At 51.2% G+C, this 14,606-nt stretch overlaps 1 protein-coding gene across 1 annotated transcript in view; it reads right to left on the bottom strand.

Moving 5' to 3' along the window:
• ADAM12 (ADAM metallopeptidase domain 12) overlaps positions 1-14,606 on the bottom strand; it is a 270,213-nt gene continuing 255,607 nt past the window's right edge. Inside the window, exons 22-23 of the mRNA XM_025047549.1 lie at positions 6,930-7,060; positions 1-4,980 (exon numbers count right to left, since the gene is read on the bottom strand). Of these exons, the coding sequence (XP_024903317.1) occupies positions 4,920-4,980; positions 6,930-7,060 (192 nt within the window). The 3' untranslated portion in view covers positions 1-4,919. The remainder of the gene's footprint in view (positions 4,981-6,929; positions 7,061-14,606) is intronic.

Below are 14,606 nucleotides of genomic sequence, written 5' to 3'. Positions count from 1 at the left end.
TAGAGTTACCTGTATACCATTTATTCGATATAATATTCTTAACAATGACTTTTTCTATGGAAGTAGCAGGTTGTGCTACCCGGAGAACCCCAGGACGAGAAACGTGTACAAAAGTGAGGGACTGTAAATAAAAAGGCATGTGGAACAAAAATGAGCAAACCGAAGCAGCGCGAGTGGACGAAGCACTGTGAAATGAATGTGCTGGTTTAGAAGCTCTAACTTTGTACTGTGCCGAGTAGCCCGCAGCCAAGTTCTAAAGTTATGTCACGTCGCGTTGCCACACGCAAACAGTGGGCCTTCCCCACAGCGCCCCCCCGAGTTTGACCTGACCTGACGGAAGGTGTAAGAGAACATTGGCTCTGCCACTGCTTGTCCCGCCATGGACGCTTGGAGGATTTCCTGTCTTTCTAATTTGCAATATTTTTTCTAGCACTGCCCGGCCTAAGTACCTGTTTACAGGCCACAAACACGTCACTCCGCTTCTTTGTAGGACTGAAATGACCACGTGACATTTATTCTTTTTGTCTGGATTTAAAATGTGCTACGCTGAAGACTGAAGGTTATTTTATGGAAGGAGAATCGTGGGAGGATGGAGGACATGAAAGATCGGGTGGTTAGAGAATGTTTAGCCTGGAGGGGCCGAATCGCGCTGAGAGTTTCTTTACCTGTGTGTCAAGTTTTCTGGTCCTCACTATCCGCCATTGACTATCACAACAATTTTACATGTACTGTTTCTTCTAGTGTTTCTCAGAGGAAACAGGCTCTTAATGGCTGGACCGTAAGCTGCCATTGCTGTCCCCAAAGTAAAGAAGGGATCTTCTTCATGAAAGGCAGGAAGCAGCTCATTCGGGTGTAGGCCCATGGCTTCTGGGAGCACCCTCACTGCACAGAAGTGGCCCTTGGCCTGGGGCTCGCAAGTCTGTTACAGCGTGTTACTTGTATCGCTCTGAGTTTTCCACTAGGCTTAAAAGAAACAGATGCCAATGGGAACGGTAGGGCGAGGCAGGAGCATTTTGCAATCAGAGAGATACTAATTTTCTATGGCTGGCTCCCCCTTCTGTGGGGTGACGTGCCAGTGGGAGGGACTCTGCTCAATGCAGGGCTGGTGGGATCGCTCTGGAGAAGGGCTGGGCTCCAGGCATCCAGCAGGTGGACTTGTGGGGGCAGCCACACGCTACGGCATCACCACTCTGGCTGACCTGAAGGTGCTATGAACGCGCAGATCTGTCGGATTGGAGAGGCACTGGCATAGGCTTGGGAAAGGCGCTTGTGTCTGGCTGCTAGACAGGCAAATAGATGCATTAGCTTTGGCTTCCTGTGACCAGATGGATGTGCGGGCCTGCGCAAGAGTCGTGATGAATAACGGTGGCAGCCTAGGGCCGGCCTCTATGTTGGGGAGCAGAAAAGATGGTACCTGCAATGTCCCCCACTAGCCAGCCACAGTGTGCGAAAGCCATAGCCTGAGAGTCACACCTGGGGGCAGCCTTGGCATTGGGAAACTTCTAGGCAGGGTTGGGGTACTGTTGTCTGGGTCACTTGAGTTTGCCTGGGGTCGTTTTGATAGCAGTGGGGAAGGGTCTCTAGGCCAAGTCCGCCCTGGGCTTCCTGCTCCTAGAACACCCAGGGGAGCCCTCCACAGCAAAAGTTTGAAATGCAATAGCCTCACGAGGAAAGACTGCAAAGGGGCGAGGTCGCGGACAACCATCGCGCCCAGCTGCCCAGGCACCATGCCCGTTCAGTGTTCAGGTCTCATTGGCTCAGAGCGCTCAGTAAACGTGATCGAGAGATGGCAGGCAGGGGCTCGGGCATCCCAGCTGGCCCGGCACCGGGCTCTCTACCACCAGGGAAGATCATAGGCTCTGGGAACAGTCTGACACAGGTCGGAGTTTTAGCTGTTTTCTTTCTGGGGTTACACGGATGTGCTTATTGGTGTGCCAGAGAACAATGGCCTCTGGTTTCAGCCTGAGAATTCCTCATAAAGTTAAGAAGGCATGAAAATGTCCCCTCGGAGACTAGTCAGGAGTTTTTATTCTCATGTAGTGTAATTTGTTGCTTTTGTGGTTTCTGTGATGTCACCCCACATGTGTGTAAGTTGGAAAAATTCACACTGGGAAGTGTAATCTCTGTGTGCATATTTTGACAATGGAAAATGTTATGCATTGTTTCTCTTCGTTGCTACACATCTGATTCCATGTGTCAGGAAAACAAACTGTTACAAAAAATTTCAGGAGATAGTTTTAAATAGAATGCCTGGAAGATTAGCCATATACATCCCAGTAAAGTGGGGTCATAAAACCTACAACTCTAATAAGACAAAGAAGTGATGACGTTCAGGGCCTACTTTGTGTCTAAACACATTGGCTTTCTCAGTGACGGCCATATAAACTCAATTCAACTCTATTATTCAGGCCTATACAATTTTAAACAATATTAAAAATAGGCTGCCATTGAAATATGAGTATTGATTTTTGTTTCCATCATCTGTGAGAATATAAAAAGAGGAATCTCTCCCCCCAAAAACCTGGCTATTGGTTCCTCTCTTAAGTTATGTGAATATGAAAGTTATTGCTAAATATACTTCATTTGATAAATACTGCATCTTGTTCCTTTAATATGGTCTGTGTATTTCAAGGGGATATTAGTATTAAATATGTTCTTACCCAGAAATACATTGCATGGCTCTATGAAAGCAATTAGTACTGTAGAGATAGGAATGTGTCATCAGCTGCAGCCTTTAAGTGGCCATCGATGACATGGTGTGAGATCACAGCATTAACCTCCTTTAATATCCAACTATTCCTGGTTCTCTGAAATAGAAGCACAGGAATTCTAGCTAAGGACAGACGAGAAAAGAGTTCACATCCTCTTCCCCGCAATGGGAAGGAAGGGGCTAAAATGCCAGGTCTAAGGATTTGGGCATCTGCAAAGACAGTACCCACACAATGCACCATAAAAATTCTGTAAACTTTTCAACAGTATATGTTTTGGCCTTAATACAATTACCATGTGTGACAGTGATCACAGTCATTCTGTACATGCTCACAGACAGTGACATTCTCTGACGTGGCTTTGCGCTTTTAAAGAGTTAATAACTGCATAATAAACAGATGCATGCTATACGAGTTGGAATGTATTAGAGCTGGATCCCCTTTCGTGTGTGTTTGTGAGGTGGGCTGGCTTAGTTTATCCATGACCCTGAAGGCTGTTGCCTGGGTGTGGTGGGGAACACAGGGACAGTTAAATGCAGTCTTGTTTTCTGGACAGCAAACCAAGGTTCTTCTTGGTACGCTTTGTCTCTCTGCTTCAAGGCATAGAAAAACCATCGATGTGAACCCAGACGAAATCTTTGTCATAAAACAGAGTGAATTATGGAACTGCTGGCAATTGCCTTCTAATGTAAAAACTAGTCACACGTGACCCCATCAGAAGACAGAGACATAATGGCATTGCTCTTGTGTTTTGTCCTTTTCATGCCATTAGAGATAAGTGTCTTTAAGACCTGCTTGTGAAAATGGCTCTCCAGTCAGACATTTGAAGGAGCCCATGCTTCAGACGGCATTTCGTGAACATTTAGGATCAGTAAATTGATTATCACAGTCTGCGACGCCCAACAGGTAGGTTGCAAGTGTGTAACAGATTCGAACTTTATGCTAAAAACACCTTTTAAAAATTCCTGCAGCCAAGCTGGGAAAATGGGATGCCCCAAAAGAACTTACTAGCTACACTTATGGCTCTTTGTCCAATGTGCACTAACCAATAAGGACAGCAGACGTAGCTGGTACCAGGGAAGAGAGCATTCCGTTTGGTGGCAGCTTTTGCAAGCATAGGGATTCCGCTAATTGATAATAAGTTGAATCTTGCGATAAAGGGAGATTTTTATCTACAGAATTGATTCTCTAGATCTGGTTACTGGTAAACATCTGAAAATGGTTATGGTCCCATGGAAAGCCTCATCTCTCTGTCTGCACACAGGATCATTGCATTAAAGCGGAGAAGATGAGGTGGTGATTTGCTTAGCCCCAAACAGCCCGGGCAGGTTTGCAGCGCCTGGGCAGTAATGCGCTTGTGGAATCAGCACCCTTCCTAATGAAAACGAGGTGCCGATGCCAGCACTCTGTAAAGGGCAGCCGGGAAAAGAGGTCCTTGGTGTTTCTATAAGGCAGGCTTTTTTCGCCTGCTCTCCAAATACGCTCAAGGCTGGCAAGCTCAAGGTGAAGTTGCTGCCCAGCCTCGTGTTGCAGTCTCTATCCTGGTGTAGCCACGCCTTACAACTCTTTTCTGAAACGCAGGTTCTCTCCCAAGCTTCCCAACCGGAAGCCAGACCCTTCTCTGCTATCCTGGAGCTTCACGGTGTAGCCCCTGGTGGGCCAGCCTGTCCGCTGTGACAGGGCCCAGGGTCCCCCTGAAGGCCAAGCACAGTCTGGACCAGAGGCTCCTGGCCTGAGATGAGGGGTCCCGGAAAATAAGTCAAGGTTCTCCCTGGGGTCTCTTGAGCTGTGTCTGGTACCGTAACCACAGCCCTAGGTAGTTGGGGGCCTTCTCTCCAATAAAGCCTCGATCGAAAAGTAAACATCCTGTCCAGAATCCCACATAGTATGCTATTTCAAGTTCACTAAGCTATCAGAAGCACAAGAAGCCTTCCTTCCATGGGAAACTCAGTGATGGTAAAACACCCACACAGCGCACTGCACCGTAACAAGCGTTCTGCATAAATTAATAATTTACAAGTACCTGAGCGAGTACACAGAGCACCATAGCACAGCACAGCACCGACGGCAGCAGCTCAGAGTTCTTAAAATAATGGTGTTTTAAACATTAGAAAAATTCTAGGAGTTGGTACAAAAAATAACTAACTCCACCTGGAGTTGAAAGATAGTGCAAACTTCTGTCTTCACTGCTGAAAAGCGTCGGCTTTCTTCTCACTTAGCGTAGGCGACGTGGGTGGCCCTGGGCCCTGGGCGCGGACATTCGGGGGCGGCTCTGCATCCAGGGGAGAAAACAGAACCGCAGTTAGAGGCCTCGAGAGCGGTACCTGTGGGTGCGGATGCCTGGGACGGCTTTTCCTGCACTCCGCGGCACCTCCAGGACCAGGTCCCTTCACGCTGGGGGCCGAGGGGACACGGGCGGGATTCTCAGTGGCCTGACGTCTGGCCACTAGGGGCGCCCTCCCCACAGCCGTCTCTCCCATCCACCCGCGGAGCCTACCAGGGTACCGCCCCACAGAACCGTGACGGGGTGGGGGCGGGAAGCGGGGGCAGGTGAGATTTAATGTCTTCTAGTAGCCCCATGGAAACAGTAAAACGGAAATAGATGAAACTGACTTCAGGAATAAATTTCATCTAACCCAATCCATCGAGAGTGGTCATAGTTCGACGTAAAAAAGTTATTGAGAGTTGACGTTTTCGAGTACGAGGTCTTCAGACTCCTGCGTGTATCTGCACGGACAGCATATCTCATGTGCCTGTGGCTGCTGAGGTGGGCAGTGCAGTTCCGGGGAGCAAAGCCGGGCACGGGGGGCCCCTCAAAAGTGAATGTGCAGAGCGTTCTTCTCCTTCCAGGACAAGACCAAACCCGGCTGGCCCTGGTGTCGGCCACTGGCAGAGATGAGGCCTGCCACTGCTTGAGGGCCGTCTCCTGGTCCTGGCCCTGCGAAGCAGAGCTTTTTCTTTTGAACAAGAAAAGTTCACTTCACGACCCGCATACGAACCGCGATGATGTCATCAGGATGCTCTGTGCTTTTTCTGCACCAGACCACTGTCCTCGCCCTCTGACCGGCGCTGTCTCTGAGATTTATCACGCAGCGCGCTCTCGCAGGCTGAGCGTGTTTCCCCAAAGCTGTAACGAGGTCACGAAAGTGTGCCTGTCCCCTTCAGAGAGGCTGACTTATGGAACCCGGGCCCGGCCGACCTGCCACCTTCGGCTCTTCTGAGCTCACAAAAAAAGCTTCCCGCTGTTGTCAGAAGCGTGTTTTGGCCGAGGGTTTAACCCATCCCTGTGCTAACTTCCCCCTGTGGGGAGGGAGGGGCCTGATCTGTAGCGTTCGCCTGTTTTCACGGGGCAAACACCCTGGCTGCGTGGGGACGAGGTGGCCAGCAGCCACCATCACGTCGTTTTCCACCACACAGAAGTAATTGATGCGGGTAACTGCAATAGCACAGGAAATAGTAAAATGTAGTTAAGAAAAAAAAAAGGTGTTTGGGGCATTAATTACTTTTGTTTTTAAACGTAACTTTATCATTATAAGTATACGACTTAAACTTTGAACAGTGGCTGGGTGTAGCACCGGCTGGCGAAATGCCCTGAAGTGGAAGGGCTCTCGGGGACAGTGTGGCTGGCTCCAGCACTGCGTCGGGGCTCGGGCGGGGCCCTGCCGTCCTCCGTGGGACAGCGTGCGGGAGGGCCGCAGCTGCGAGAAGGTCTGTGGGGCGATTCCTTCGTGAGCTGTACCGAGCGGTGCCCAGTTACGCCGCCCTCCCTGTGTCCCCTCGTTCCGTCTGTGGCCCTCCGACCCCACCTCGCTCCTCAGGGCCCCGGGCTTGGGCGGGGTCCATGCGAGACGTGTGTCCAGACTCCATCATGTCATACCACTCGGTAGCTTTTCTTGGTCTCTTGGGGAGACACGGCGTGGCCTGTCTCAGCTTTCCAGGGTACGCTGTCTAGTTTTATCGGATCTCACTTTGTTTCCTTAGGTACAGTGGGGCTGTCGCTAAGAGCTACATGGTGACACCTGTGATTGTAAGCTCACGAATGCCTCCTGGTTATTTTTATAGCTGCCCTGTATCTATTTTATATTATTCCCAGGTGTGGGGGTGCAGGAAGCATGGCCTAGACCACCACACCCCTGTCTTGGCATGGTCTGAAAAGCATGGCTTGATGTAGCTGCCCCACACAGTTTGGGGGAGAGATGGGCATGGCTGCGTCACACTCACCTGAGAGGCACCAGGCGGAGCCCAGACGCCTGCTGTTCTGGGGTCCTGGCCAAGGCACTGGCGAGGCGGGTCGTCTTGCTCAGAGGGTTGGCAGGCAGAGGCTTCTGAGGAGGGTCTGGCTTACGAGTTCCCTGCAATGAACCACGAGATTATGTGTGATCAACCGGCTCTGTGAACTGACACTGACCTCAGGAGCCGTCAGAAGCCCCTGAAAAGTGGGACGTGGAGAACAGTAAGCTGCTCCGTGGCACAGGTCTTATTTCCTGAGTCACCTTTCTGAGTACAGACCTCTCACCGTCCAGGGGGAGGTGGCGGTGGTGGGCGACAGGGTGGACCATTGTTGATCATCTTCCTGCCAAAATTTTCTCTAACATTTGAAAGATTTATCCAGGGCATCATGTAGTGCCAGACACTCAAATGTGGGTCTTCAGATGCCATGTCATTCCCCGGCCTTGGGAGCACAGCTGGTCGATGCTGGCATTTCTGGGTCAATGCTGCCCAGAGGAAACAAACTTGGGCTTCTTTTCAATTTGTAAAGGCCTAAGATGAGGAGTTAGTGAAAATCTTTTTAAACATCACATTCATTTCTTCAGATTTCCCAGAATCTGTATCAGAACTCGTTCAAGTGTGGATCAGCCAACAAGGACGGTCACCACCCACCAGCGTAGGGTCGGCGTGCCAGGCACAGGTCCAGATAGCTCAGTGCGATGCTTTCTCATCATTGGTTCACAGAATCACAGACTCACCTGGCAAAGGATGCCCGGAAGGAAAACCCGAGGCACAGCAGTCAGAGGGACGGTGTGACTCTGACCAGAGACCAGCTAGGTAGCCAGCAGTAGAAAAGCATGAAGGGCAAACTTGAACTTGGGAGTGTTTCTACTTTGAGTTTTACCCCAGACCAATGCTTCGGGACTCATGCAAGTCACCCGACCCCTCTGACCCCTCCATCTCTCCCTCCGTAAATAGAAAACGAGGCCTACCTGACAGCAGTGTCATGCAGACTAAATAAAATAATGCACAGGAAGCTCCCAGAACGCAGATAGCAATTCTTAACAACATCAGCATTCCCTCACGTCACAAATTATAGCATGCTTAACGAAAATATGAGAAAAATGACAGCAGCAGCATAACAGTAAAACCACAAGTCCCTTGTTATCGTGGGGCCCCTCCCCGGACCCCCGTGGGAGGGGGTTCTCTGGGGACGGGCTGGGAAGTCAGGCAGTGTTGACAGGGCTCTGGTCCTTGGGGCCTCACGAATGCACAGAGTCTGCAGGAAGTGGTGTTGGAACCGTGGGGGCGACAGGACGCCCTAAGAAGCCACCGATCGGACCCACCGTCGTAGGAGTCCACAGTCCACGCACCCAGGAGCACTCATGACAATTTTAAAACACTCGCGTTTCTCACAGCAAGTACCCCCGAAAATCACATTTCCTGGGCAATCGAAGCTCGGTCGAAAGGACGCGACAGGATGATTAGCATTTCACAGACCTTTGTGACGCAAAGGACGCTACCACAGGAGTTTGTGAACCACGGCTGCGTGGCAGGTACGCCACACTGAAGCCGTGGGCACAGTGGGCTGAGAAGAGCCACTGAACAAGGGACAGACTAGAAGGTGACACTTCTACGTCACTTCTCATGAAAGGAGATGTTAACAGGCTGCGGGATATAAAATGGAACGAATTCCTTAACTAGGAAGAGACCATGGAATGATGACTCCAGGAGGATGGGGACTGAAGTCAGCCTGCTGGCACAGTCAGCTCCGCACGCACGCACGCGCTCCTGATTCCTTCTAGGGGATCCCAGTGGCACCTCCCCCTGGGGTTGGTGTGAGGCTTAAGTGAGATATTACTGTACATTTCTGTACCTAAGCAAAGCCCTCAGCCTGGGGCCTGGCGCACAGTGTCCTGTTACCGATGGAGGAAATTTACCACCTATGAGTATTGTGACCCTGCCCACAAACTCTGGGTGATAAACCATGGCAATAAACCAAGCTCCATCCCCTGTAAGGTGGCAGAAAACTACGAGCAAGGCATGAGTGTCAAACGAAAATGAACGTAGGCACCCATAAAACTGAAAGACTTCGAAGGTTAAATAATTCATTACTAAATGATGCTAGTTTTGCTGTTAAGCACGAATAAGTATCTAGTCTTGGCAATAAAGATAAGGTTAGGTCTTTATTGCAACTCTGGAGAAAAAGTGAGACACGCGTTACAGTATAGCCACGATGTACTCGGATTTATCATGGAGACGTAGGCGATCATTAGCTCGGCCCATCACTCACTTGGGTTTGCCTGGGCCGTTCCCAGCTTTCGTCTATGGCCCTGTTTGATTATTAATCATACTCTCTCAGACGTGTCCTGGTTTAGATGATAAATTATATGGTCACCATCGTGAAAAAAGCCCAAAGAGTCGAGATGTCGATCGCAAGTTCTGACTTTGAACTTGGGGGTCACAGATGCTGCCTAGGTAAGACGCCAGCTTCCTGCCGGCCTCGCTGGGACAGCATGGCACAGCGGTGCAGAGGAGGGTGATGACCTCACTTCGCAGATGCGAGACGCGGGGGCGCGCGGCCCGGGAACACCTGGGAAGCAGCGGCGGCTGCACACGGAGGGACAGACTTGCCACACTCCCTCCCGGGCGTCGCTTTGCACGCCGCCTTTGCAAAGTCCGAGCGCAGCCGCACAGTCGTCGGTGGAGAGCTGAGAAATGACCCCAGGCCGGTCGCTCACACCCAGTACACGCGCCTAGGGCTGTTTTCATTTTGAACCAGAAAACGAGGAATTCAGACCCCCCTTCCTCTCCCTCTTCAACTTCTAGATATTGGAGAAAAATCAAGATACCAACTCTACCAATCGTCAGAGTTGTCCCGTTTCTCCAGTTTCTGCTCATGTCGGAGCAATAGCCACATAGTTCAAATTTTATGGAGGCCTGGGAACGAAATTTTGAATCCAAATATAGCCCTTTGCCTTGACCTCCATCATAAGGAATTCTCAATTCTTATCTACTCCGCGAAATAAGCCAGATTGAATGCATCCTGCTCCCCCAGAGAGACCGCGGGGAGACGGGGTGTTCTCCCAGGAAGTGGCCGCAGACACCCCGACGAGCTCATGCAGGGCCGGGGAGTATAAACGTCGCTCGTTACCCACGTGCAGCCGCCTCTACCCCAGGCGGGAACACCCAGGGCGACCCGTTCTCAGAGAAATGCCTCAAATTCTCCATGTTCTTTATTCAGAAAAAGCAGGGTCTTGACCACTCCGCTCTCTTAAAAGAACACTTTTGCACCTGGCCGTCAGATGTCCCTGGCCTCTTCTTTCTGAAACGACCTGAGTACTGTAAAGAACACGCACACAAAGGAGCAAAACTCCATCTCTGAGGAAAACTCAAAACCCCAGACAGGTAAGTGTGAAAGGGTTGCAGAGCGCCCCGCGGGCTAGTGGAGGGGACACCGGGGGAAGGTCTGCCTGCCGTGGCCAGCTTGGCAGAGCACGGGGTCACCAGCCACCCGGCCTGCAACCGGAGCGGGGGCGAGCAGGTGGCACGGTGCGGCGGGGCTGAACGAGCAGGCGGCCACGCCGTCTGTGCGACCTGGAGCCACGGAGAGGGAGCTGGCAGAATGTGGGGAGGCCAGGCCACCTCGTCCCTCCCAGCCCTCTGTCCCACGTGCCCCGTAAGCCTGGCGACTTGGAGCTGGCCCTGAGCACTGGCCTGGCCTGGCCCCTAACTGTCCTGCAACTGGACCTCTAGGAGGACCTCCCCTCCTTGAAGGAGAAGTTTAGACACACTCAACAAAAGTACTGAAAGGAAAAGCAAGAAAGAAACCGTGATAAACAGAAAGACTACGAATCCACCCTGAAAAGGTGTGTTCCTTAAAGGGAGCCGGCCAAAGTCAAGGGCAAAGGGGAAGAAAAGAAACGGTGACGAAAACAAGGAGAAGATAGTCCTGAACCCAGTCAAGGCTACGGGGTCCTGCTCGAAAGAGTCCAACGGGGCTGGGCAGTACATGCCACATAAAGACCACAGACAAAGGTGATGCAACATATACTTAAATGGTATCACTGAAGGGAGCTGAGCGAGCGAGGATAGAAAAACACACCGAGAATGGATTTGCAAAGGGAGCCAAAGCTCTGGACCGAAGGGACCCACCGTTCCCTGGGGAAATGAACCGGACGCTCCAGTGTTAAGTCGTAACCTGTTAAAGCTCCCGGACTTCATGCGGCATCGTGAGCAGTATCCGGACCCGAATAAGTCACGAGTGAAAGATAAAAACGGCGTCTGATCCCTCCAGAGCAGGCTGAGGCAGCACGCGTGTCCGAGTTTCGGGGGAAGGAAAGTGTGGTCCATGAACCTGATGCCCGAACTGTCGCCGAAGGGAGTAAAGCAAAAGCCGGAAGTCTTCGGACATGCGGAGTCGGGGAGCAACCAGTCGGGACAGAACGGACGCCGGCCCGCCAGGAAGGGACAGGGTGCGTGGCAGGAGGGATGCCGAATCCTTTCGATGGAGACCCACGCCTGACAAAATTGTGGGAATTATGGCAACACGACCCAAGGTCAACGTCATAAACCACGATTATGGGAATTTTATAGAGCTCACCAAAGTTGGCAATATGGCAGGCTGGCTTATTTTGACCTACCGGTTCCCTAAAAACCCTAAAATTACTGTATAAAATATGCTTAACATTTTTCTCAAAAGCACGAAAGACTCATAAGGTGGCGAGATGGAACTGGGCCAGGATCTCCGTGGAAGGAGCAGCCCAGATGTGCGGGGGACAGAGGCAGAGGCGCAGCCCGAAGCGCAGGCGTGGGCCACATGAGCGGAACCTGGAGCCTTTTACAATAAGGCGTCCAGGAGTCAAAGTCAACGCCGGCCCATTTAATAGGAGACCATGTTCTTGCTGACCTCTCCCCTAGAAAGCTGGACTCGACTGTGTCCGAGGGACTTGACTCAGGTGTGTCGGGAGAGGAACGACTCGGTCAGTGCCTTCTGACACGGGCAGGACAGGTAACTGCAGGCCAAGCGGCAGGTGAGCTGGGAGACTGGGAGGGGGGTGTGTAGAGAAAGGTGCAGTCGGGAAAGCAGAGAACAGGTCCCGAAGGGCACTTTCCAGCCCCTGTTTTCAGTCACTGGCTCTTGGTTTGCCTGTCGCGGTGAAGGCTTTTACAAAGATCTCTTCCCTTCTGTGTCTTCTCACTTCCCTGGGAGACCGTCTTCAAAAATGGCCTTAGTAGCTATTGGGCCTCGCTGTGCCTCGTTCCCTCCTGTGCGGAATGGTTCTATCTGCCTCCTTAGGCGCCTCGAGAGGGTTAGAAATGCCTGTCAAGGGCCGGGCGGTGCCGGCCACTTAACTGGTCCTCAGTAAATGCTTACAGTTTTGTAATAACTCAGAACACAACCTGAAGCTTCTTATACCAAAACAACAACAACAACAACAACAACAACAACAACAACAACACCAGCACCAGCACCAAACCCACATCCAACACACACAAGTATGTTTATATACCATTTGGTTTTAAGAATAAACATGAGAATGAAGCCTGCCCTTGCTGTTTTCCTGAAATTTCTATAGTACAGACAAAAAGTGCCAGAAATATCCTCATGGTCTCTCAGCTTTTTCAGGAAAGGACGGCGACTCAGCAAAATTCAGTCAACCTCAGAGGCGCACTCAGCTGTGCTACGTTTCCTATTGTTCTACTAACGGAGCTGATCTGTCTGGAAAAACAGTCTCAGCCAGTTAGTTCAGTGTTATATTCTCCGATAAGACTGCACGGAGGAAAAAACATTTCCTAGTATTTTCCAGGAAACTCAGGGCTTAACAAAAATAAATAAAACCCCAAACTTAATCTGACCACACAGCAGCGTGTACCGTTTAAATGCCAATTTATGGGGAAATCTTAAAAAAAAAAAAAAAATACAGATAAGTGCCGAGTGAGTGACAGATACTTCCATGAGGCTCTCACTCCTTAGAGGAATGGCCGGTCTCTGAATTGAAGGTGCTACCTGTGCTCCATCTAGAATCATGGCACATCTCAGTCCGACAGCAGAAAATTATATTTCGATCCACTACTCCTTAGCACAGCCTTCTCTAGACATAATTTTCTGTGAGCAGAAAAATCTATCTCAGAGGTGACATTGAATGTGTTTTTATTTAAACTTTAAATGAATTAAGCCAATTAATCAGAACCAACTGCATCGAGGATTTCCGTTGGACGCGTCCTAGAGATCGAACGAAAACTCCCAAAGAGCTTGTCCCTGTCCCTGCCCCTTTCTGCTCCAGGGATGAGTTGTGCACGCCGGGGCCTGGCAGCTAAGAACGCCTCCCGAGTGTCCCGTATTTTCTAGTCTTTTGAAAGTCACACTTATTGTTAAGCTCGAATTTAGGAACTTGAGTCCCTCTCTTGTGTGCCAGTAGGAGCTTTCTCAGTGTCCCTGAGTGTCTCTGTGTTTGGGCTGCCTCCTGTCCCCTCCAACCCCCGACTGGCTCCTTGTCCAGGCTGCTGTCTGGGTCCCCTCTTAGCATCTCAGACCTGACCCCCATGGGATGCTGTCCTTTCTCTGGACACCTGCCCATCTGTGATGACAGCTACTCCTTCATTCTCCAACCAACTCAGGACTGACACCAGGCTGTAGGGGTCAGAACACGTCACCAAAGGTTTAAGGGCGTGGTAAAGGAACCAGCACACAGAAAAGAAAACCTAACACTCCGTGTCCCTGGCTCGCCCAGTATTTCTGGGGTCCCCTTCCCTCCTCGAAGTCATCACTTCGCAAATGATGTCCGAAGTCAAGGAACGGGGTCCTCTCACTCTTCCACGCTCGGCGCCTGAAGCCCCGCCCATCGCTCCGTCCGCACGCCTTGGGGAGCCTGGGGCCGGAGGTCACTTCGAGCCCTTCTCAAGCACTTTCAGAATTCTGCTCAAGGCGTGTGCTTGGTGTGCACCTGTATTTTCCCCCCTTTATATATACTATTATTGTTATTTTTAAAATTATAGTGATGATATGGGGGTGCTTGCGATCAGAGAAAAGCGACGTAAATATTTTAAGATCAACCGTCACCAGAAAGTCTCGAAGCCCTGTGGGATCCGTCTGCAGCCACACCTGTCATTCCTCTGTTTCCCTCGCAGAGCCTGAGACTCACGCTCCCCCAGCAGCAGTGACTGTAGAAAATTTCCCCTGCTGCTTCTGAAGCGGCTCATGATAGGCAAACGGCTGCGGATTCGTCAGATCTCTCCACCCGAGGGCTTGTCCCCGTCCCCGGTAGACCCACAGAGGTTGGGGCAGGGCAGATTTGATGCCAGGCATAGTGAGGTGCCAAAGCAGGACCAGCTCCGAACCCCAGGGAGACAAACATCATGGCTACGGAAGGAATGCGCAGCTGGAACAGAGACAGCGAAGACGCTGGGACCGTTAAGGACTTTGCTGACCTTGGTTCAGTCATCAATTTGAAGGCAGACTGCAGCCGAGAAATCACGAGGAGGCCGAGACTCGGAAGGGCAGCGATGGGGGGATCAGGAAAGGTCACCAAGAGCAAAGCTGTGTCACTGGGGACCGAGGCCGAGGTCAACCACACCCGCAGATTCCCTGTGACCAGCACACTTGCCAAAGGTGGACAGTGAAGAAGCCCGATGGGAAGACGGCGGGTTCCTCCGGAGCTTGTCCTTGGAGGAGAGCCCTGCGGACGC

The sequence above is a fragment of the Pteropus alecto genome, unplaced genomic scaffold (genome assembly GCF_000325575.1).
Source record: "Pteropus alecto unplaced genomic scaffold, ASM32557v1 scaffold74, whole genome shotgun sequence".
Taxonomy (NCBI): domain Eukaryota; kingdom Metazoa; phylum Chordata; class Mammalia; order Chiroptera; family Pteropodidae; genus Pteropus; species Pteropus alecto.
Note: the sequence above shows the minus strand (reverse complement) of the source record. Positions and strands in the feature narration are given on the sequence as shown.